General features: G+C 40.0%; 1 protein-coding gene across 2 annotated transcripts in view; it reads right to left on the bottom strand.

Annotated features, from left to right (window-relative positions):
- Positions 1 to 13,131: 13,131 nt before the first annotated feature.
- Positions 13,132 to 22,085, bottom strand: part of calcr (calcitonin receptor) — a 79,887-nt gene continuing 70,933 nt past the window's right edge. For both annotated transcript variants that reach the window (XM_057827932.1, XM_057827931.1), the window contains exons 21-22: positions 22,017 to 22,058; positions 13,132 to 18,409 (exon numbers count right to left, since the gene is read on the bottom strand). In XM_057827932.1, coding sequence (XP_057683915.1) covers positions 18,191 to 18,409; positions 22,017 to 22,058 — 261 coding nt within the window. In that variant the 3' untranslated portion in view covers positions 13,132 to 18,190. The remainder of the gene's footprint in view (positions 18,410 to 22,016; positions 22,059 to 22,085) is intronic.

Genomic DNA, 22,085 nt, shown 5'->3' on the forward strand with positions numbered 1-22,085 from the left:
TCAAAATTTCAAAATCGGTCAAAAAACACTTTTGGGCCAGGGAGCACCGGGAAACGTTCCAAAAACCCGTCAGGACTCTCGGCACAGCCCAAATATGCAAAAAAAGTGGACTTTTGGGGAAAGTCAATTTTTGACTTTTTCGTAAGGGGGGGTGGTTACGCATTTTTTCAAAATTTCAAAATCGGTCAAAAAACAAGTTTGGGTCAGGGAGCGCCGGGAAACGTTCCAAAAACCCGTCAGGACTCTCAGCACAGCCCAAATATGCAAAAAAAGTGGACTTTTGGGGAAAGTCAATTTTTGACTTTTTCGTAAGGGGGGGTGGTTACGCATTTTTTCAAAATTTCAAAATCGGTCAAAAAACAAGTTTGGGCCAGGGAGCGCCGGGAAACGTTCCAAAAACCCGTCAGGACTCTCGGCACAGCCCAAATATGCAAAAAAAGTGGACTTTTGGGGAAAGTCAATTTTTGACTTTTTCGTAAGGGGGGGTGGTTACGCATTTTTTCAAAATTTCAAAATCGGTCAAAAAACAAGTTTGGGCCAGGGAGCGCCGGGAAATGTTCCAAAAACCCGTCAGGACTCTCGGCACAGCCCAAATATGCAAAAAAAGTGGACTTTTGGGGAAAGTCAATTTTTGACTTTTTCGTAAGGGGGTGTGGTTACGCATTTTTTCATAATTTCAAAATCGGTCAAAAAACAAGTTTGGGTCAGGGAGCGCCGGGAAACGTTCCAAAAACCCGTCAGGACTCTCAGCACAGCCCAAATATGCAAAAAAAGTGGACTTTTGGGGAAAGTCAATTTTTGACTTTTTCGTAAGGGGGGGTGGTTACGCATTTTTTCAAAATTTCAAAATTGGTCAAAAAACACTTTTGGGCCAGGGAGCACCGGGAAACGTTCCAAAAACCCGTCAGGACTCTCGGCACAGCCCAAATATGCAAAAAAAGTGGACTTTTGGGGAAAGTCAATTTTTGACTTTTTCGTAAGGGGGGGTCGTTACGCATTTTTTCAAAATTTCAAAATCGGTCAAAAAACAAGTTTGGGCCAGGGAGCGCCGGGAAACGTTCCAAAAACCCGTCAGGACTCTCGGCACAGCCCAAATATGCAAAAAAAGTGGAATTTTGGGGAAAGTCAATTTTTGACTTTTTCGTAAGGGGGGGTGGTTACGCATTTTTTCAAAATTTCAAAATCGGTCAAAAAAATCTTTTGGGCCAGAAAGCGCCGGGAAACGTTCCAAAAACCCGTCAGGACTCTCGGCACAGCCCAAATATGCAAAAAAAGTGGACTTTTGGGGAAAGTCAATTTTTGACTTTTTCGTAAGGGGGGGTGGTTACGCATTTTTTCAAAATTTCAAAATCGGTCAAAAAACACTTTTGGGCCAGGGCGCGCCGGGAAACGTTCCAAAAACCCGTCAGGACTCTCGGCACAGCCCAAATATGCAAAAAAAGTGGACTTTTGGGGAAAGTCATTTTTTGAATTTTTCGTAAGGGGGGATGGTTACGCATTTTTTTCAAAATTTCAAAATCGGTCAAAAAACACTTTTGGGCCAGGGAGCACCGGGAAACGTTCCAAAAACCCGTCAGGACTCTCGGCACAGCCCAAATATGCAAAAAAAGTGGACTTTTGGGGAAAGTCAATTTTTGACTTTTTCGTAAGGGGGGGTGGTTACGCATTTTTTCAAAATTTCAAAATCGGTCAAAAAACAAGTTTGGGTCAGGGAGCGCCGGGAAACGTTCCAAAAACCCGTCAGGACTCTCAGCACAGCCCAAATATGCAAAAAAAGTGGACTTTTGGGGAAAGTCCATTTTTGACTTTTTCGTAAGGGGGGGTGGTTACGCATTTTTTCAAAATTTCAAAATCGGTCAAAAAACAAGTTTGGGCCAGGGAGCGCCGGGAAACGTTCCAAAAACCCGTCAGGACTCTCGGCACAGCCCAAATATGCAAAAAAAGTGGACTTTTGGGGAAAGTCAATTTTTGACTTTTTCGTAAGGGGGGGTGGTTACGCATTTTTTCAAAATTTCAAAATCGGTCAAAAAACAAGTTTGGGCCAGGGAGCGCCGGGAAATGTTCCAAAAACCCGTCAGGACTCTCGGCACAGCCCAAATATGCAAAAAAAGTGGACTTTTGGGGAAAGTCAATTTTTGACTTTTTCGTAAGGGGGTGTGGTTACGCATTTTTTCAAAATTTCAAAATCGGTCAAAAAACACTTTTGGGCCAGGGAGCGCCGGGAAACGTTCCAAAAACCCGTCAGGACTCTCGGCACAGCCCAAATATGCAAAAAAAGTGGACTTTTTGGGAAAGTCAATTTTTGACTTTTTCGTAAGGGGGGGTGGTTACGCATTTTTTCAAAATTTCAAAATCGGTCAAAAAACACTTTTGGGCCAGGGAGCGCCGGGAAACGTTCCAAAAACCCGTCAGGACTCTCGGCACAGCCCAAATATGCAAATAAAGTGGACTTTTGGGGAAAGTCAATTTTTGACCTTTTCGTAAGGGGGGGTGGTTACGCATTTTTTCAAAATTTCAAAATCGGTCAAAAAACAAGTTTGGGTCAGGGAGCGCCGGGAAACGTTCCAAAAACCCGTCAGGACTCTCAGCACAGCCCAAATATGCAAAAAAAGTGGACTTTTGGGGAAAGTCAATTTTTGACTTTTTCGTAAGGGGGGGTGGTTACGCATTTTTTCAAAATTTCAAAATTGGTCAAAAAACACTTTTGGGCCAGGGAGCACCGGGAAACGTTCCAAAAACCCGTCAGGACTCTCGGCACAGCCCAAATATGCAAAAAAAGTGGACTTTTGGGGAAAGTCAATTTTTGACTTTTTCGTAAGGGGGGGTCGTTACGCATTTTTTCAAAATTTCAAAATCGGTCAAAAAACAAGTTTGGGCCAGGGAGCGCCGGGAAACGTTCCAAAAACCCGTCAGGACTCTCGGCACAGCCCAAATATGCAAAAAAAGTGGACTTTTGGGGAAAGTCAATTTTTGACTTTTTCGTAAGGGGGGGTGGTTACGCATTTTTTCAAAATTTCAAAATCGGTCAAAAAACAAGTTTGGGCCAGGGAGCACCGGGAAACGTTTCAAAAACCCGTCAGGACTCTCGGCACAGCCCAAATATGCAAAAAAAGTGGACTTTTGGGGAAAGTCAATTTTTGACTTTTTCGTAAGGGGGGGGTGGTTACGCATTTTTTCAAAATTTCAAAATCGGTCAAAAAACACTTTTGGGCCAGGGTGCGCCGGGAAACGTTCCAAAAACCCGTCAGGACTCTCGGCATAGCCCAAATATGCAAAAAAAGTGGACTTTTGGGGAAAGTCCATTTTTGATTTTTTCGTAAGGGGGGGTGGTTACGCATTTTTTCAAAATTTCAAAATCGGTCAAAAAACACTTTTGGGCCAGGGTGCGCCGGGAAACGTTCCAAAAACCCGTCAGGACTCTCGGCATAGCCCAAATATGCAAAAAAAGTGGACTTTTGGGGAAAGTCCATTTTTGATTTTTTCGTAAGGGGGGGTGGTTACGCATTTTTTCAAAATTTCAAAATCGGTCAAAAAACCCTTTTGGGCCAGGGAGCGCCGGGAAACGTTCCAAAAACCCGTCAGGACTCTCGGCACAGCCCAAATATGCAACAAAAGTGGACTTTTGGGGAAAGTCAATTTTTGACTTTTTCGTAAGGGGGGGTGGTTACGCATTTTTTCAAAATTTCAAAATCGGTCAAAAAACAAGTTTGGGCCAGGGAGCACCGGGAAACGTTTCAAAAACCCGTCAGGACTCTCGGCACAGCCCAAATATGCAAAAAAAGTGGACTTTTGGGGAAAGTCAATTTTTGACTTTTTCGTAAGGGGGGGGTGGTTACGCATTTTTTCAAAATTTCAAAATCGGTCAAAAAACACTTTTGGGCCAGGGTGCGCCGGGAAACGTTCCAAAAACCCGTCAGGACTCTCGGCATAGCCCAAATATGCAAAAAAAGTGGACTTTTGGGGAAAGTCCATTTTTGATTTTTTCGTAAGGGGGGGTGGTTACGCATTTTTTCAAAATTTCAAAATCGGTCAAAAAACCCTTTTGGGCCAGGGAGCGCCGGGAAACGTTCCAAAAACCCGTCAGGACTCTCGGCACAGCCCAAATATGCAACAAAAGTGGACTTTTGGGGAAAGTCAATTTTTGACTTTTTCGTAAGGGGGGGTGGTTACGCATTTTTTCAAAATTTCAAAATCGGTCAAAAAAATCTTTTGGGCCAGGGAGCGCCGGGAAACGTTCCAAAAACCCGTCAGGACTCTCGGCACAGCCCAAATATGCAAAAAAAGTGGACTTTTGGGGAAAGTCAATTTTTGACTTTTTCGTAAGGGGGGGTGGTTACGCATTTTTTCAAAATTTCAAAATCGGTCAAAAAACACTTTTGGGCCAGGGCGCGCCGGGAAACGTTCCAAAAACCCGTCAGGACTCTCGGCACAGCCCAAATATGCAAAAAAAGTGGACTTTTGGGGAAAGTCATTTTTTGAATTTTTCATAAGGGGGGATGGTTACGCATTTTTTTCAAAATTTCAAAATCGGTCAAAAAACACTTTTGGGCCAGGGAGCACCGGGAAACGTTCCAAAAACCCGTCAGGACTCTCGGCACAGCCCAAATATGCAAAAAAAGTGGACTTTTGGGGAAAGTCAATTTTTGACTTTTTCGTAAGGGGGGGTGGTTACGCATTTTTTCAAAATTTCAAAATCGGTCAAAAAACAAGTTTGGGTCAGGGAGCGCCGGGAAACGTTCCAAAAACCCGTCAGGACTCTCAGCACAGCCCAAATATGCAAAAAAAGTGGACTTTTGGGGAAAGTCAATTTTTGACTTTTTCGTAAGGGGGGGTGGTTACGCATTTTTTCAAAATTTCAAAATCGGTCAAAAAACAAGTTTGGGCCAGGGAGCGCCGGGAAACATTCCAAAAACCCGTCAGGACTCTCGGCACAGCCCAAATATGCAAAAAAAGTGGACTTTTGGGGAAAGTCAATTTTTGACTTTTTCGTAAGGGGGGGTGGTTACGCATTTTTTCAAAATTTCAAAATCGGTCAAAAAACAAGTTTGGGCCAGGGAGCGCCGGGAAATGTTCCAAAAACCCGTCAGGACTCTCGGCACAGCCCAAATATGCAAAAAAAGTGGACATTTTGGGAAAGTCAATTTTTGACTTTTTCGTAAGGGGGGGTGGTTACGCATTTTTTCAAAATTTCAAAATCGGTCAAAAAACACTTTTGGGCCAGGGAGCACCGGGAAACGTTCCAAAAACCCGTCAGGACTCTCGGCACAGCCCAAATATGCAAAAAAAGTGGACTTTTTGGGAAAGTCAATTTTTGACTTTTTCGTAAGGGGGGGTGGTTACGCATTTTTTCAAAATTTCAAAATCGGTCAAAAAACACTTTTGGGCCAGGGAGCGCCGGGAAACGTTCCAAAAACCCGTCAGGACTCTCGGCACAGCCCAAATATGCAAATAAAGTGGACTTTTGGGGAAAGTCAATTTTTGACCTTTTCGTAAGGGGGGGTGGTTACGCATTTTTTCAAAATTTCAAAATCGGTCAAAAAACAAGTTTGGGTCAGGGAGCGCCGGGAAACGTTCCAAAAACCCGTCAGGACTCTCAGCACAGCCCAAATATGCAAAAAAAGTGGACTTTTGGGGAAAGTCAATTTTTGACTTTTTCGTAAGGGGGGGTGGTTACGCATTTTTTCAAAATTTCAAAATTGGTCAAAAAACACTTTTGGGCCAGGGAGCACCGGGAAACGTTCCAAAAACCCGTCAGGACTCTCGGCACAGCCCAAATATGCAAAAAAAGTGGACTTTTGGGGAAAGTCAATTTTTGACTTTTTCGTAAGGGGGGGTCGTTACGCATTTTTTCAAAATTTCAAAATCGGTCAAAAAACAAGTTTGGGCCAGGGAGCGCCGGGAAACGTTCCAAAAACCCGTCAGGACTCTCGGCACAGCCCAAATATGCAAAAAAAGTGGACTTTTGGGGAAAGTCAATTTTTGACTTTTTCGTAAGGGGGGGTGGTTACGCATTTTTTCAAAATTTCAAAATCGGTCAAAAAACAAGTTTGGGCCAGGGAGCGCCGGGAAATGTTCCAAAAACCCGTCAGGACTCTCGGCACAGCCCAAATATGCAAAAAAAGTGGACTTTTGGGGAAAGTCAATTTTTGACTTTTTCGTAATGGGGGGTGGTTACGCATTTTTTCAAAATTTCAAAATCGGTCAAAAAACACTTTTGGGCCAGGGTGCGCCGGGAAACGTTCCAAAAACCCGTCAGGACTCTCGGCACAGCCCAAATATGCAAAAAAAGTGGACTTTTGGGGAAAGTCATTTTTTGAATTTTTCGTAAGGGGGGATGGTTACGCATTTTTTTCAAAATTTCAAAATCGGTCAAAAAACACTTTTGGGCCAGGGAGCGCCGGGAAACGTTCCAAAAACCCGTCAGGACTCTCGGCACAGCCCAAATATGCAAAAAAAGTGGACTTTTGGGGAAAGTCAATTTTTGACTTTTTCGTAAGGGGGGGTGGTTGCGCATTTTTTCAAAATTTCAAAATCGGTCAAAAAACAAGTTTGGGCCAGGGAGCGCCGGGAAACGTTCCAAAAACCCGTCAGGACTCTCGGCACAGCCCAAATGTGCAAAAAAAGTGGACTTTTGGGGAAAATCAATTTTTGACTTTTTCATAAGGGGGGGTGGTTACGCATTTTTTCAAAATCGCTGAAAAACACTTTTGGGCCAGGGAGCGCCGGGAAACGTTCCAAAAACCCGTCAGGACTCTCGGCACAGCCCAAATATGCAAAAAAAGTGGACTTTTGGGGAAAGTCAATTTTTGACTTTTTCGTAAGGGGGGGTGGTTACGCATTTTTTCAAAATTTCAAAATCGGTCAAAAAACACTTTTGGGCCAGGGTGCGCCGGGAAACGTTCCAAAAACCCGTCAGGACTCTCGGCACAGCCCAAATATGCAAATAAAGTGGACTTTTGGGGAAAGTCAATTTTTGACTTTTTCGTAAGGGGGGGTGGTTACGCATTTTTTCAAAATTTCAAAATCGGTCAAAAAACAAGTTTGGGTCAGGGAGCGCCGGGAAACGTTCCAAAAACCCGTCAGGACTCTCAGCACAGCCCAAATATGCAAAAAAAGTGGACTTTTGGGGAAAGTAAATTTTTGACTTTTTCGTAAGGGGGGGTGGTTACGCTTTTTTTCAAATTTTCAAAATCGGTCAAAAAACAAGTTTGGGCCAGGGCGCACCGGGAAACGTTTCAAAAACCCGTCAGGACTCTCGGCACAGCCCAAATATGCAAAAAAAGTGGACTTTTGGGGAAAGTCAATTTTTGAATTTTTCGTAAGGGGGGATGGTTACGCATTTTTTCAAAATTTCAAAATTGGTCAAAAAACACTTTTGGGCCAGGGAGCACCGGGAAACGTTCCAAAAACCCGTCAGGACTCTCGGCACAGCCCAAATATGCAAAAAAAGTGGACTTTTGGGGAAAGTCAATTTTTGACTTTTTCGTAAGGGGGGGTGGTTACGCATTTTTTCAAAATCGCTGAAAAACACTTTTGGGCCAGGGAGCGCCGGGAAACGTTCCAAAAACCCGTCAGGACTCTCGGCACAGCCCAAATATGCAAAAAAAGTGGACTTTTGGGGAAAGTCAATTTTTGACTTTTTCGTAAGGGGGGGTGGTTACGCATTTTTTCAAAATTTCAAAATCGGTCAAAAAACAAGTTTGGGCCAGGGAGCGCCGGGAAACGTTCCAAAAACCCGTCAGGACTCTCGGCACAGCCCAAATATGCAAAAAAAGTGGACTTTTGGGGAAAGTCAATTTTTGACTTTTTCGTAAGGGGGGTTGGTTACGCATTTTTTCAAAATTTCAAAATCGGTCAAAAAACAAGTTTGGGCCAGGGAGCGCCGGGAAACGTTCCAAAAACCCGTCAGGACTCTCGGCACAGCCCAAATGTGCAAAAAAAGTGGACTTTTGGGGAAAGTCAATTTTTGACTTTTTTGTAAGGGGGGGTACTTACGCAATTTTTCAAAATTTCATAAACGGTCAAAAAAAATTTGGGGCAAGAGAACACCAGGAAACGTTCTAAAAACGCATCAGGACTCTTGGCACCACCCAAATATGCTAAAAAATTTGATTTTTGGGAAAAGTCCATTTTTGACTTTTTCGTAAGGGGGGGTGGTTACGCATTTTTTCAAAATTTCAAAAACGGTCAAAAAAAACTTTTAGGAAGAGAGTGCCAGGAAATGTTCCAAAAACACATCAGGACTCTCGGCACCACCCAAATATGCCAAAAAAGTTGACTTTTGGGAAAAGTCTATTTTTGACTTTTTTGTAAGGGGGGGTGCCAACGCATTTTTTCAAAATTTCAAAAACGGTCAAAAAACACTTTTGGGCCAAGCAGCGCCGGGAAACCTCTTAAAAACATGTCAGGATTCTCGGCACATCCCAAATATGCTTAAAATTTTGACTTTTGGGAAAAGTAAAATTTTGACTTTTTTTTAGAGGGGGTGCTTACGCAATTTTTAAAAATTTCAAAAATGGTCAAAAATAACTTTTAGGCAAGAGAGCACCAGGAAACGTTCCTGAAAAAGTCGATTTTAATGCAATGGCATTTTCTCCCACCAGGGGAGGCAACCCCCCCATTTGCTATCCATTTTGGGGGCATTTCCGAGTGACTTCTTGTTCCTTCTGGATAGCTTCATTTTGATTTTGTGGCTTTTAAATTTTGGAGTCATTTCCTACTGATTTTGAAGATTTTTTGGGGTAACTTCCTGTTAGTTCGGGTCACTTCTTGATTTAGTTTCAATTTGAGGTCATGTCCCATTGATTTTGGGGCATTTCTTTTGATTTGGGTTCACTTCTGGGTGACTTCCTGTTCAGTTTGGGTCACTTGCAGTTCATTTTGGGGCATTTTCGAGTGACTTCTTTCTCGTTATGGGACACTTCCTTTCAATTTTTGTGGCATTTTTCGGTCACTTCCTATAGATTTTGGGTCATATATTTTGGTTTGCAGTCATTTGTGAGTGATTTCTTCTTTTTGAGTAACCTTTGTTTATTTAGGGGCATTGCTGGGTGACTTCCTTTTCAGTTTGGGTCACTTGTTGTTTTAAGTTCAAGTCGAGGCAAACCTATTCATTCTGGGACATTTCCAAGCGACTTGTTACTCATTATGGATCACTTCCTTTTGATTTTGTGGTATTTTGGGGGTCACTTTCTATAGATTCTGGGTAATTTCCTGGCCACTTCGCGGTGATTTTAGGGCACTTCTGCTGTTTTTTTGGGTTATATAAGGGTGCCGTCCTGTTCAGTATGGGTCATTCAGGAACACAGAAGTTTGACAAACTATGAATTCGATGCACATGATTTAAATTTGCGGGCTTCGAGTTTTGATAACTTTGATATACAGATTGTTTTTTTTCCCCATTGAATTGAATGCAAATTTGCCACTCCCCAAAACATTTACTTGATTTAGTCTCTTTACTTTTATTTCATCAAAGGCATCAGCACAAAATTGACTTGACGTTCCACCTAAACAACTGAAATCACGGTTGTTATCGTACTTAGAGCGCCCTACCCGCTCCTTTTATCCCAATAATTTCTGCCTTGCTAGCGCCGTCAGTGCAAAATGTGCAATTTCAGGCTCTGCTGCATCCAGAGAAGACGATGAAGCGTCCTCCTTTGAATTTATTCGCCGCTCCCGTGAGCTTGATGAGGTGACGGCGATAATAACGCCGATGAGAGTTGACGCCTAACTCTCAAAATAATACAAAAGTCGAGCCACTGATATTATGTAATAACATTCGAGTGTAATTGTATGCAAAGTGTTTGGTTTATGAGGGCTTGGATGGGGGAAAAATCTACATTATTGCTTGCAAGTAACCCTTCATCATGTGAGAGGAGGTAAAGTCATAGTGTATTACTTTTTAAAGCTTGTTGAATTTAGGCTAATATTTAAAAAAAAATCGATTTAACCCTTTAAAGGGCACTAATTTAAATGCTATTTTTAATTTCTTATGAAAATGCCCTAAAACCACTAAGAAATTACTTAAAAATCACTAAAACTAATAGGAAATTACTTATATAGTCATGTGAAACTGCCCTAAAACCAATAAGAAATTACTTAAAAATCACTAAAACTAACAGGAAAGGACTTATACAGTCATGTGAAAAAATTAGGACACCCTATGGAAGCCTGTGTGTTTTCTAATATATTTGGTCATATGGATATTTAATATCAATTGTAACAATCTTGAGAGATTCAAGTAATAGAACTATACAAAACTGGAAAAAAAGATTTTTTTATAACCCTCTGTAAAATGTAATTTTATATAAATGCAATTTCTGTTGAGGAATAAATTAAGACACCCCCACATTCAATCCCACTTAAAATGGCTAAAATCACACACAAGTGTATCACATCAGGTGATTAGAACATCATTACACAGTGTTTTGAAAGATGCTTGCCTTATTTAAAACTCACATTTAGTATGGTGTGCCCCTGACTATTGAAGTGAGAGAAAACACTATGTTGAAATCAAAGGAGCTGTCTGAGGCCTTCATAAAGAAAATTGTAGACGCTTAAGAGTCTGGTAAGGGATTTCAAAAGATCTCAAAAGAATATAAAATCAGCCATTCACAATCCGGAAAATAGTCTACAAGGTGGATGACATTCAAAACAACTGCCAACATGCCCAGGTCTGGCCGTCCAAGCAAGTTCACCCCAAGAGCAGACAGCAAGATGCTAAAACAGGTCTCCAGAAACCCTAAAATGTTTTCACAGGACCTACAGCAGGCTCTTGCTACTGTTGATGTGAATCAAAAAGAGACTTCACAAGTTTAACCTGAATGGGAGGTGTGCAAGGAGGAAACCTTTGCTCTCCAAGAAGAACGTGAAGGCAAGACTGAAGTGTGCCAGAGTGAATGTAGACAGAGACCAGGACTTCTGGAATCATGTTCATTGGATAGATGAATCTAAAATTGAATTGTTTGGACACCAGAACAGAGGACATGTTTGGCATGAACCCAATACAGCATTCCAGGAAAAGATCCTCAAACCAACTGTGAATCATGGCGGTGGAAGTGTTATGGTTTGGGGATGCTTTGCTGCAGCAGCACCTGGCCAGCTCACCATCATAGAATCCACCATGAATTCTATCATGTATCAGAGGGTGCTTGAGAAACATGTGACATCATCTGTGAAAGAGGATATGTTTGGCGTAAACCCAATACAGCATTCCTGTAAGCTGTACCTTATACCAACAGGAAGGATTGTCCCAGGAATGATTTGTTCGAGGATTCAAGGTAATTATTTTTCGTACCATGCATGCATTTTGAAACATTTTGAAAAAAAATCAATGGGAGAAATTAGCCGCTACTGCATTGGCATCATAGTTCGCAATATTTACGTAAAATGAGTGCTAACTGCACATTTTTTTTTGCTTTTAACCAAGAATCGAGAAGGTTTCACGTCCATATCAATGAAAAATTCGGGGATTTAAGCATTTATTCACAAGAATTATCACTGGAAAAGCTCTGTTTACATCGTGTGGTCGCTAGCTACCTCCACTAACAGACTAGCATTGTACTTTGATGTACTCACGTAAAATAAGCTAACTGCATGTTTTTTTTTTGTTTTTTGTTGTTGTTTTTTTGCTTTTAACCAAGAATCGAGACTGTTTTACGTTCATATCTATAAAGAATTCGCGGATTTAAGCATTTATTCACAAGAATTTTCACCGGAAAAGCACTGTTTACATCAAGCGGCCACTAGCTACATTCACTAACAGACTAGCATTGTACTTCGACATATTTACTTAAAATAAACGCTAGCTGCACCTTTTTTATGCTTTTAACTAAGAATCGAGACTGTTTTCCGTCCATATCTATAAGTATCTGAAGTTTGGGGGTGGCAAAATCATGGTCTGGGGTTACATCCAGTATGGGAGTGTGCGAGAGATCTACAGGGTGGAAGGCAACATAAATAGTCTGAAATATCAACATATCTTAGCTGCCTTTTACATTCCTAACAATAAAAAGGGACAAATTCTGCAGCAGGGTGGTGCTCCATCGCATACTTCAATCTCTACCTCAAAGTTACCTCAAGGCAAAGATCAAGATCCTCCAGGACTGGCCAGCCCAGTCACCTGACATGAACAGGATGAAAGAGGAAGCCTGGAAGACGAAACCCAAGAATGTTGATGAGCTCTGGGAGGCATGCAAGACTGCTTTCTTTGATGTTCCTGATGACTTCATCAATAAATTGTATGAATCCTTCCCGAACCGCATGGATGCAGTCCATGCAAGCCCATGGAAGTCATACAAAATATTAAATTTGGATCTCACAGCACCACTACTTAATACGCTTATGTAATGTAACATATTTTTGTATTTGAAGTACATTTTTTGTTCAATTTTCACACTACTTTCTGTGGGCGACAAAACTTTTGCCTTGCCAAAATTTGACCTTTATGTCTTCATTAAATAATCTTTTTTCATCGAAACAAATATATCTTTGTACTTTCAACATTATTTGGGAGGGTCTTAGCTTTCATATGAGTCATTTCTGAAACCAATTGAATAATTAAAGGTCAGGTTATTAGCAATTATTTCTACAAAATGGATGAGCGACAAGACTTTTGTCAGGGACTGTAGTATCCCTAATATCTCTAATATCAAATGTGTGTGTGTGTGTGTGTTTTCAGGTCATCAGCCAATCAAATGTGCGTTTAGGAGGGGTAAAAAAAATGGACCGGCACATTCAGCAAGTGAAAGGAGGTACATGTAAGTCTGAACATAATGAAAATAATTCACTTAATAATAGTGGGGTCAATTACAACAATTCAAAAATATGGGAAGACAATTCAACTATATAACTGAAGTCATGATATAACACAAATAAGGTTGCTTAAAAGTTGGTGGGGACAATTTTAGCTTCCTGAAAAATTGGTAATGTTTTGTCCCTACCGTCCCTATGCAAACCTACGCCCTTGGGTAGAATAACACTAGCTATTAGGTTGTAGGGTGTCCTAACTTTTTCCTCAGTTAGAATATGCATTTTTGTTGATATAGTTGGTTTAATGAGTAAATTTTTGTTGTTTACCTGCAATTAAATCACTAAATCAACCAAACAATATCAGACATTGATAATTGAACTTTTCTTACTTTTCTTAATAAAGAGCTGAATATTTAGTGGAGTGTCCTAATTTTTTCCATGACTGATTCCACTTTGTGTCGCGTGACATAATACCAAAAAAACTGAAAAAACATCACTCAGTCAGGCTTTTTCTTAAAAAAGAGAATTTAAACAACATTTGCAATGATGTCACTTTCAACAAAACAGGATCCACCAACTTGGTGTAACAGTGAACAAATCATAAACTGGATGCAATCTGGCTTGACAGAAAAGTGCCAAAACTTTCTCGGAGACACAGAATGGAGAAATATACTACAATAAATACGCCATTTGATTGTCACTATTTTTTGTCTAACCTGCAAAAAAAAGACAAAATTATTGTTAAATAGCAAATATTTTGTAAAGCTTTCAAAACAGGGATTTTGACATACTTAAATCATTCACGACCATTGACGTCTATCACCGTCAATGGCAGCTTTTTAAACATATGTATGCTTCATACGCTCGTTTTTTGTTTTTTCTTCATGTGCGGCGTCACAGGACAAAGAGCTCCGAAATGAGAAAAGATGATAAAATATTCATAGAAAGAAAAATATTCATTTTCCAAATCTAATTTCTATGTACACGATTCCCGAGTTTTCAAACATAGACGATTAGTTGTTAAGTTTTCGTGGCATGTGACCAGACTGCTGACGCTGGTACGTATATCGGAGCTGCATGTGTGATTATGTGCGTACAGTGGATAGAGTAAGTCTACACACCCATGTTAAAGTGCTAAGAGTTTGTTAGCTTTTGTTTTATTTAAATTTTTTTTTTTTAAAAACTCTTGAAAACGCTCCCCTCTGTCGTCGCCGGTCAAAAGCTGACTTCCGTACTCCGAAACAGTAGGTGGCGATAATGCTCTAAAATATAGTGAAGAAAATAAGTATTTGAATAACCCTCTATTTTGCAAGTTCTCCCACTTAAAAATTATGGAGGGGTCAGAAATTTTCATCGTAGGGGCATGTCCACTGTGAGAGAGAAAATCTAAAAAATCCAGAAATCGCAATGTATGATTTTCTGAATGATTTATTTGTGTGGTACAGCTGCAAATAAGTATGTTAATATTTGGTACAGTAGCCTTTGTTTGCAATTACAGAGGTCAAACGTTTCCTGTAGTTTTCACCAGGTTTGCACACACTGCGGGAGGGCTCTTGGCCCACCCATCAGTCAGGTTTCAGGGCTGTTGCTGAGAGGCACGGAGTTTAAGATCCCTCCAAAGGTTTTCCAGGCTAGGCCATGTTAGCACTAGAACTACCAAGGGTGGATAAGTTGATACAAATCCCTTTTGTATCCAGAGAAAGATCATCTGACCCTAATCAGCATTTCTTTTGTGGACCGCTCAGGCAGGCAATCAGGTGGACAACCTTTTTACATATTCCCAAAGCTGCAGTTTGCCTGCAGTACAAGGGACGGTTTGCTAAAAAAACAAAACATTTTTTATGTGGTGACATATGACACTTCCCCCTTTTCCCGGGACTAAGTGTTTGGAGGTTGTTGCCAAAGCAATTTTTCCTTATGCGCCTTCTTTGCACCCACATGAGAGTGAGCCAATTCCTTTGCAAAACCCACCAAGAAGTCAACTCGTCTCTTATATTCAAGATGCTAATGGCGTACCGCAAGCAACACGTCACTTACACGCATTAAAATTCATGATGTTTGCTTCTGTTGTTAAGGGAGGACACGCCACCGTTTGTCGCCAATAGGAAATGAATGGAAATCGTGTACGAAGGAGATGTTTGCAAAGCTAAACCTACCAATTCTCTCCGAAAATGATGTCCCTGGTGCCAATTTCACTTGCAAAGATTCGGAAGTACATAAAAATGTTCAGTTAAAGAGATGACTTGAGTGTAGAGGGCTGAAAAACGAGCCGACCTTAGCATAGCCTTAGCTTTTTTATCGACACCTTTTTCTTAGGCGACTGACAATGACATTCTCCTGTTTGAACAAGCCATCCTTTACCACCAGCCCTGTCTTTCGTATATATTATATCCTCTGGTTGTCCTACGTCTCTGACCGTTCTTGGGGGTAACTTATATTTTGCGTAGCGATCGCGAATGCTCCTCAGTGACAGGCAACAAAAACTTTTAATTTTTTCATTGATAACACATTTTAATTTTATAATTTATTTACACTTCCCCTTTACTGAAGTTTTTTTAACAACAGAAAAGGCAACAGTGGCAGTCAGATACCATTTTAATTGTTTTCAGGTCATTCATTGTCAGAGAGAAGCAGCAGGGCACAACGTCACGCTAAAAATAAGTTAAAAAATATCAGAATGGCTTACCTCTTTGTCCTCTGAAAGACCATGTCAACTAAACAAAATGTTTACTGCGTATGAAATGTGAATGGATTCACCGAGCTGGTGTTAAAAGTCCGCGCAAGTGGATTCATTTTTCAAATTTTTTCCTACCGAGTTTTTGGTTTCAGAAAACGTATGAAAAAAACATCCTTCATATGTCGTAATGTCTTGAGTCGTTCCAAAAAAGCAATGTGTGATCAGCATGTTCGTTTTTGAAAGATTACCGGCGAAAAGTAGCAGAATTAAGAAAGTTTCTATGCGACGGAGGGTCTATAATGCCCCACTTCTACTTTACTTCCGCTTTACGATGCAACGTCACGGTCTAAAAATAGCATGCGTGCGGTAAGCCATTGCAGCTATCCAGAGTGAAACCCCACCCCTCCTTCACGCCTAGGCAGCGACTCCGCAGGAGTGTGTGGGGGGGTGGCCTGCTCGATTGCTTCTTTGAGTGGTCTATTGTTTGACAAAGCCCAGTAGTCAGTTTGGTATCGGGGTCATTTGACGCCTTTCTGGTATTTATAGCAACAACAACAACAACAAAAAAAGGGACTTCCAGCATTACAACCTTGTTATGCTTCTTACAGAGCCTTGGTTTTCCTGGCTGTGTGCTTCGGGTCATTTTCATGTTGAAAGACCCAGGCACGACCCATCTTCAATGTTGAAAGGTGGAAAAGCGCCATATAACACAATTTACCATTTACCATTCTGACTGAAGGAAGGAAGGTTTTTCCTCAAAATCTTACATTACAGGGCCCCAGTCATCCTCTCTTTTATACAGTGCACTTATCCTGTCGCATGCGCAGAAAAACACCCCCAAAGCATGATGCTACCACCCCCATGCTTCACAGTAGGGATGGTGTTCTAGAGATAGTACTCATCATTCTTCTTCCTCCAAACACTGTGTGTGAAATTATGACTAAAAAGTTCTATTTTACTTTCATCTGAGCACAAAACTCGCTCCCATGACTCCTCTGCATCATCCAAATGGTCATAGGCAAACTTAAGACAGGCCTGGCCATGTACTGGTTTCGTGCCATGCATGATTTTAAACCATGACGTCTTAGTGTATTACCAACAGTGACCTTGGACACGGTGGTCCCAGCTGTTTTCAGGTCATTGACCAACTCCTGTCGTGTTGTCCTGGGCTGATTCCTCATCTTTCTTAGGATCATTGAGATGCCACAAGGTGATATCTTACATGGGGCTCCACTCCGATTGAGACTGACAGTCATGTTTAGCTTCTTCCATTGTCCAATGATTGCTCCAACAGTCGACCTTTTTTCACAAAGCTGCTTGGCAATTGCTCTGTAGCCCTTTCCAGACTTGTGGAGGTGAACAATTTTGTCTCTAGTGTCTTTGGACAGCTCTTTGGTCTTGACCATGTTACTAGTTTGAGTCATACTAATTGTATGGGGTGGACAGGTGTCTTTATGCTGCTATCGACCTCAAACAACTATCTGATTCACATAATTCATGGAGTGGAGGTGGACTAACAGGTCTTTTAGGGTCAGAATTCTTGCTGATAGACAGGTGTTCAAATACTTACTTGCAGTTGTATCACACTACTACATTTTTACGCTCCCGTATGCACGCAGTTTTCCCCACACATAATGGTCATGTAAACGCGGGATTAAAATAACGGTAAAACGCCACTTTTGCGTTATTGCGAAACATTGATGTCGTGTAAAGGTGGCCTTAGTTGAATTTTTATTATTTTTTTAATGAGGGTTATTTTAGTGAGCGTGGATTTTAAACAAGGTTTTTTTTTTTTATCCTTCATTTATTTATTTATTTTTATTATTTATCTTTTTTTTAAATCCATTGTTTTTTTTTCCTACCTTACTTAAAATGTATTAAAATATTATTTATTTATTTTAACTGTCTTTATTGTGCGCTTGATTTTTAAGGCACAGACAATGTTTTCATTCGTTTTAATTTGTTACGAAATCTGTCATTTTGGTTTATAATTTCTCAGTTTTTTTTAATTTATTTATAGGCAATATTTTAGTGCATGATTTTAAACTAAGATGAAGGTAATCATGAACAGTTCATAATACTAATCAATGGCAGCACAAAAATTTGAAGATACTGCCTGGAAAAAAAAAAAAAAAAAGGTCTGTAAATTAAAGGCACTTTAACGGCGGCAGGCGAATCTGTTCGGAACCCACCCCAGAATATTACGGGGTGTGCATACTTTTGCAACCACAATGTATTTCATACTCTTTCGATTTTTTTTTTTTTTTTTTTTTTTTAACAACATCGCTAGCATTTAGCATGGCATGTGTAGACTTTTTACAGCGGAAAACCACAAATAATTGACGGTTACTGAAAATACATTGGAAAAAAAAAATAAATTCTAAGATAAATACTTCATCAAAAATCGACGATAAAATATTAACAAGCTTTTTTTGTCAATTGCTTCCCAAAAAAAGAAAAAGGAATTTAAAAAAAAATCCTAATAAGCAAATCCAAGTCCACTGTACCCTAAACCCTCGTACAGAATTTCCCGGTTTAGTCTTTCACCAACATCCCGTACCCTTTGGCTTCGTCGTTGATCATCATCTTCGAACTAAATTGTCATCACAGTTATTCCCGTCTCCTCGCCAGCAGCCTCGTGACAAAAATCGTCAATAAAGTGATAAAAGTGACTCCGTCCGATTCGACCCCTGAAAAACTTTTCTCTGAGATTCACTACCATGTGGAGTTTTTTTTTTTGTTTTGTTTTGGGGGTTTTTTGCTTTAAGGGATCTCTCCCGCTTTCAGCGCCACCAGTTCCGGATCGTCGGCGTGACGGCCGTTCAAGTGTTCGCTGTTGCCCTCTTGGTGGTACATAAAGGGCGGCACCTCTGTAATGGAGGTGGCCGTGTAGGATGTGGAACGCATTGAGCAGTGGTCCTTTCGTCTTTGACCCCATTCGGTCTTGTACTGCATCCATTGTCTCTTTAGAGCCGCCTGCACCTGCATGCAAAGAATTGGACCATTCAATTGACGAACATGATTTTTGCATCATATTTTTTTCATCAAGATTTGTTCATTCGCACCGAAATGAATTAGATGTATATCCCCGTCAATGGCACGGAAACGTGATCATAGGCAGTGAATGAGTTAACTATTCATGAAAGGTTGAATATTTGTGCGACTGAAAATCGACAGATTAATCTGTTGAATCATATTTGCGATTAATCTCATTTTACGATGAATCTATTAATCCAAACACCAGACGTCTATTGCGGAATGAGTTTATGATCGCTGAATATATGTGATCAATTGAACCTGTTGAATCAGTTAATTTGAGATTAATCTATGAATTCTACCGCTGTCAGTCCTAGTCAGAATGAATTGGATGTCTATCCCCGTCAATGGCACGGAAACTTGATCATTGGCAGCGAATGAGTTAACTATGCTTGAATTGGTCGAATATTGGTGCGACTGAAAATCGACTGATTAATCTGTTGAATCATATCTGTAAATAATATCGTTTTACGATTAATCTATTAATCCTAACACCAGATGTCTTTTGCCGTCAACGGCACAGAAATGTGATCATTAGCAGGGAATGAGTTAATGATAGCTGAATCTGTCAAATATTTCTGATGAATAAACTTTTTTGAATCAATTATTCTCAATTTGAGATTAATCTATGCATTCTACCTCTATCACTCCTAGTCCAAATGAATTGGGATGTTTATCGCCGTTAATGGCACGGAAGCATGATTACAAGCAGTGAATGAGTTAACTATTGGTATTTCTGTCGAGTATTTGTGCGAGTGGCCGATAATCTCCACAGATTAATTTGTTGAATTATATTTGCAACTAACCTCATTTTATGATTAATCAATGAATTGGAACACCAGATATCTATTGCTGCCAATGGCACTGAAATGTGATTATTCGCAGGAAGAGTTAAAGATAGCTGAATCTGTAAATATTACTGATCGATTAGATTTGTTGAATCAATCTCAATTTGAGATTAATCTATGAATTGTAACGCTTTCAGTCCTCGTCAAAATAAATTGGACGTCTATCCCCGTCAATGGCACCGAAACGCGATAATAGGCAGTGAATGAGTCAAGTATAGGTAAAACTAAACTGTTGAATAATTGTGCAATTGACCGATAAATACAGAGATTGATCTGTTGAAACATTTTGCGAATAATCTCGTTGTGCGCGATTAATCTATTCTAACACCGGATGTTTATTGACGTCAATGGCACCAAAATTTGATCATTAGCATGGGAATGAGTCAAGTTTTTGTGTCTATTAAATCTTGATCTTGAATCAGTTAATCTCAATTTCAGATTAATCTACGGATTATACCGCTGTCAGTCCTAGTCAAAATGAATTGAACGTCTATCGGCAAGGGAACATAATCATTGACAGTGACTGAAATTATGATAGATGACTCCATTGAATATTTGTGCGATTATTCAAAGAAACTGACAGATGAATCTTTGAAATCGTTTTTGCGATTAATCTCGTTTTGCTGTTAATCTATGAGTGAAGTAATACGATGAATTATTGTACTGAAACTAATTATTCACTGCAAATCTATTGATAGATTAATCACTACTGATCTGAAGTAATTGCACAAAATGTGATTTTCTTCCCTGCCAGTTCAAATGAACTAGACTGGAAAGAAATCCCCATTAATGAGACATGTGACACCCTGCTAACCTTCTACTTCTAAAAGTCTATCCGAACTAATTTTTCTAACGAGCCACGAGAACGACACGCTCGTCCATGTCGTGTTTTCGCGCATGGCGTCACAAAGACAGCGTCGACCTTTGTTTCGCTGACCTTGCCCCACAAAGCCCTCATTGTGGATGGTGATTGAATTGAAAAACAAAAACACAGCTATTGAAGACCTCGTTCTTATTAAGAGATCCCGAACTGCTAGCTTGAACAAACAAAACACGGATTCCATGGTGACGGTGCGTTAGATCACCCTCTTTAGAGTTGACCTTGGTGGGTTTCTCAAACGCTGGTCTTACGAGCTCTTTGAAGTCATACCTCGAGTTTGATAGCAGCACTTGAACAATGAGACATTGCACCACAAGCTTTAGGTTTAATTAACAGATAAATCGAGTCTTTTCATTTGAATGCGTGAACAAAATCATGCGAAATTTTTTGACATCTCTGTTGACAATGTTAACATTTTTAAATTCTTCCTATCAGAGTTGTCCAGTAATGACTTTTAAACGATAACCGATATGCCTTATCGATATTTTCCTTCATGTCCAGTGTGGCTTATTTGTTGATTTATTTGGGTTAATGGGCAACACATGCCTCCTAGCATGCATTGCAGCACTACAGATGTAAATAACAATCAAAATTTGTGTTCTGTGCTAATTATTTATTCAGTTTCTGTCCCACTTTTCTTGTCAGTGGCGTCATAAGACTGTCATAAGACTATGACACTATCATGGGTATTACTGAATGCTTATGACTGATGTCATACATCAATTATGTTACTAACTCCATTTATGTCTAGCTCCGATCTTTTACATCCATTCAAAAGAGATAATTTGCCGGACAACACTAATTGACATCTGTTATAAGCATTCATTACTGCTCATGCCAGTGTCATGTCATAATTACGATTGTTTAAACACAGTCTTTGGCGCCAGTGTCGAATAAAGTGTTACCAATTACCATAACTAGCAATTAATGAAACAACTGGAACAGTGAGTGAATACACAATTAACACAGAAGATGAATTTTGATTGTTGTTTACATCTGAAGCGCTGCAATGCATGCTGGGAGGCATGTTGGACAACAACAGTGTTGATATCAGGTGGCATAACCGGTTTACTGTCTTCCACAAGGGAGCAGTGATGGCCAAATGAAGCGTTTTGAAGCAATGAAGCTTTGTAGCCGATTGCTTCAAAGCTTCATGGTGGTTCATTTGGTTTATGACAGTCGTATGATGTTACTGTCAAATAAAGTGTTACCGTTTCATATCTTTTGGTGTAAATATCCCAAAATACAGTGAGGACAGCTGTGGCTTATAGTCCAGTGTGGCTTATTTATGTTCAAATGCCGTTTTCGTATCAAATTTGGTGGGTGGCGGCTTATAGTCAAGTGCACCTTATAGTGCGAAAATTATGTTAATTGTATTGGGATGCTTTAATAATGATAAATTTAACAGCTTCAAAGTTTTTCCAAATGAACATTCTGTGAAAAATAAACTATAAATTAAGCAATTTGTTACTTTTCGTAGTGACTATTTCTTTCTGGTAGTGCAGTAGTTGTATGTGATGAGTTTATCATTTATTTTTCATTTTTTGTTCATTTTATTTGTGCACCATAAATGAAATTGGTCTTACTTAACAAGTCCCAAGCATCGTAGTTTGGACACATCTTGAGTTCGTTCTAAGCTTAGCTACTGTATAAAGGCTGCAGGCTTGTCTAATAACTTTTAAGCCAACATACATATCTTTGCAAAACCAATGCCGATATTTTCCCGATATTATTTTAAATGCTTATACCGGTCGACATTTATCGGCCTTGCGGTAATATCAGACGACCCCACTTCCTAATAATGTGCCGAACTAATATTACTCACCTCACCATTGAAGAAGCAGAATATTGTTGCCACCAGTAAACCCTGCAAAACAATCACAGTTATGAAATA

Source organism: Corythoichthys intestinalis, chromosome 22 (assembly GCF_030265065.1).
Source record: "Corythoichthys intestinalis isolate RoL2023-P3 chromosome 22, ASM3026506v1, whole genome shotgun sequence".
NCBI classification, from domain to species: Eukaryota; Metazoa; Chordata; class Actinopteri; order Syngnathiformes; family Syngnathidae; genus Corythoichthys; species Corythoichthys intestinalis.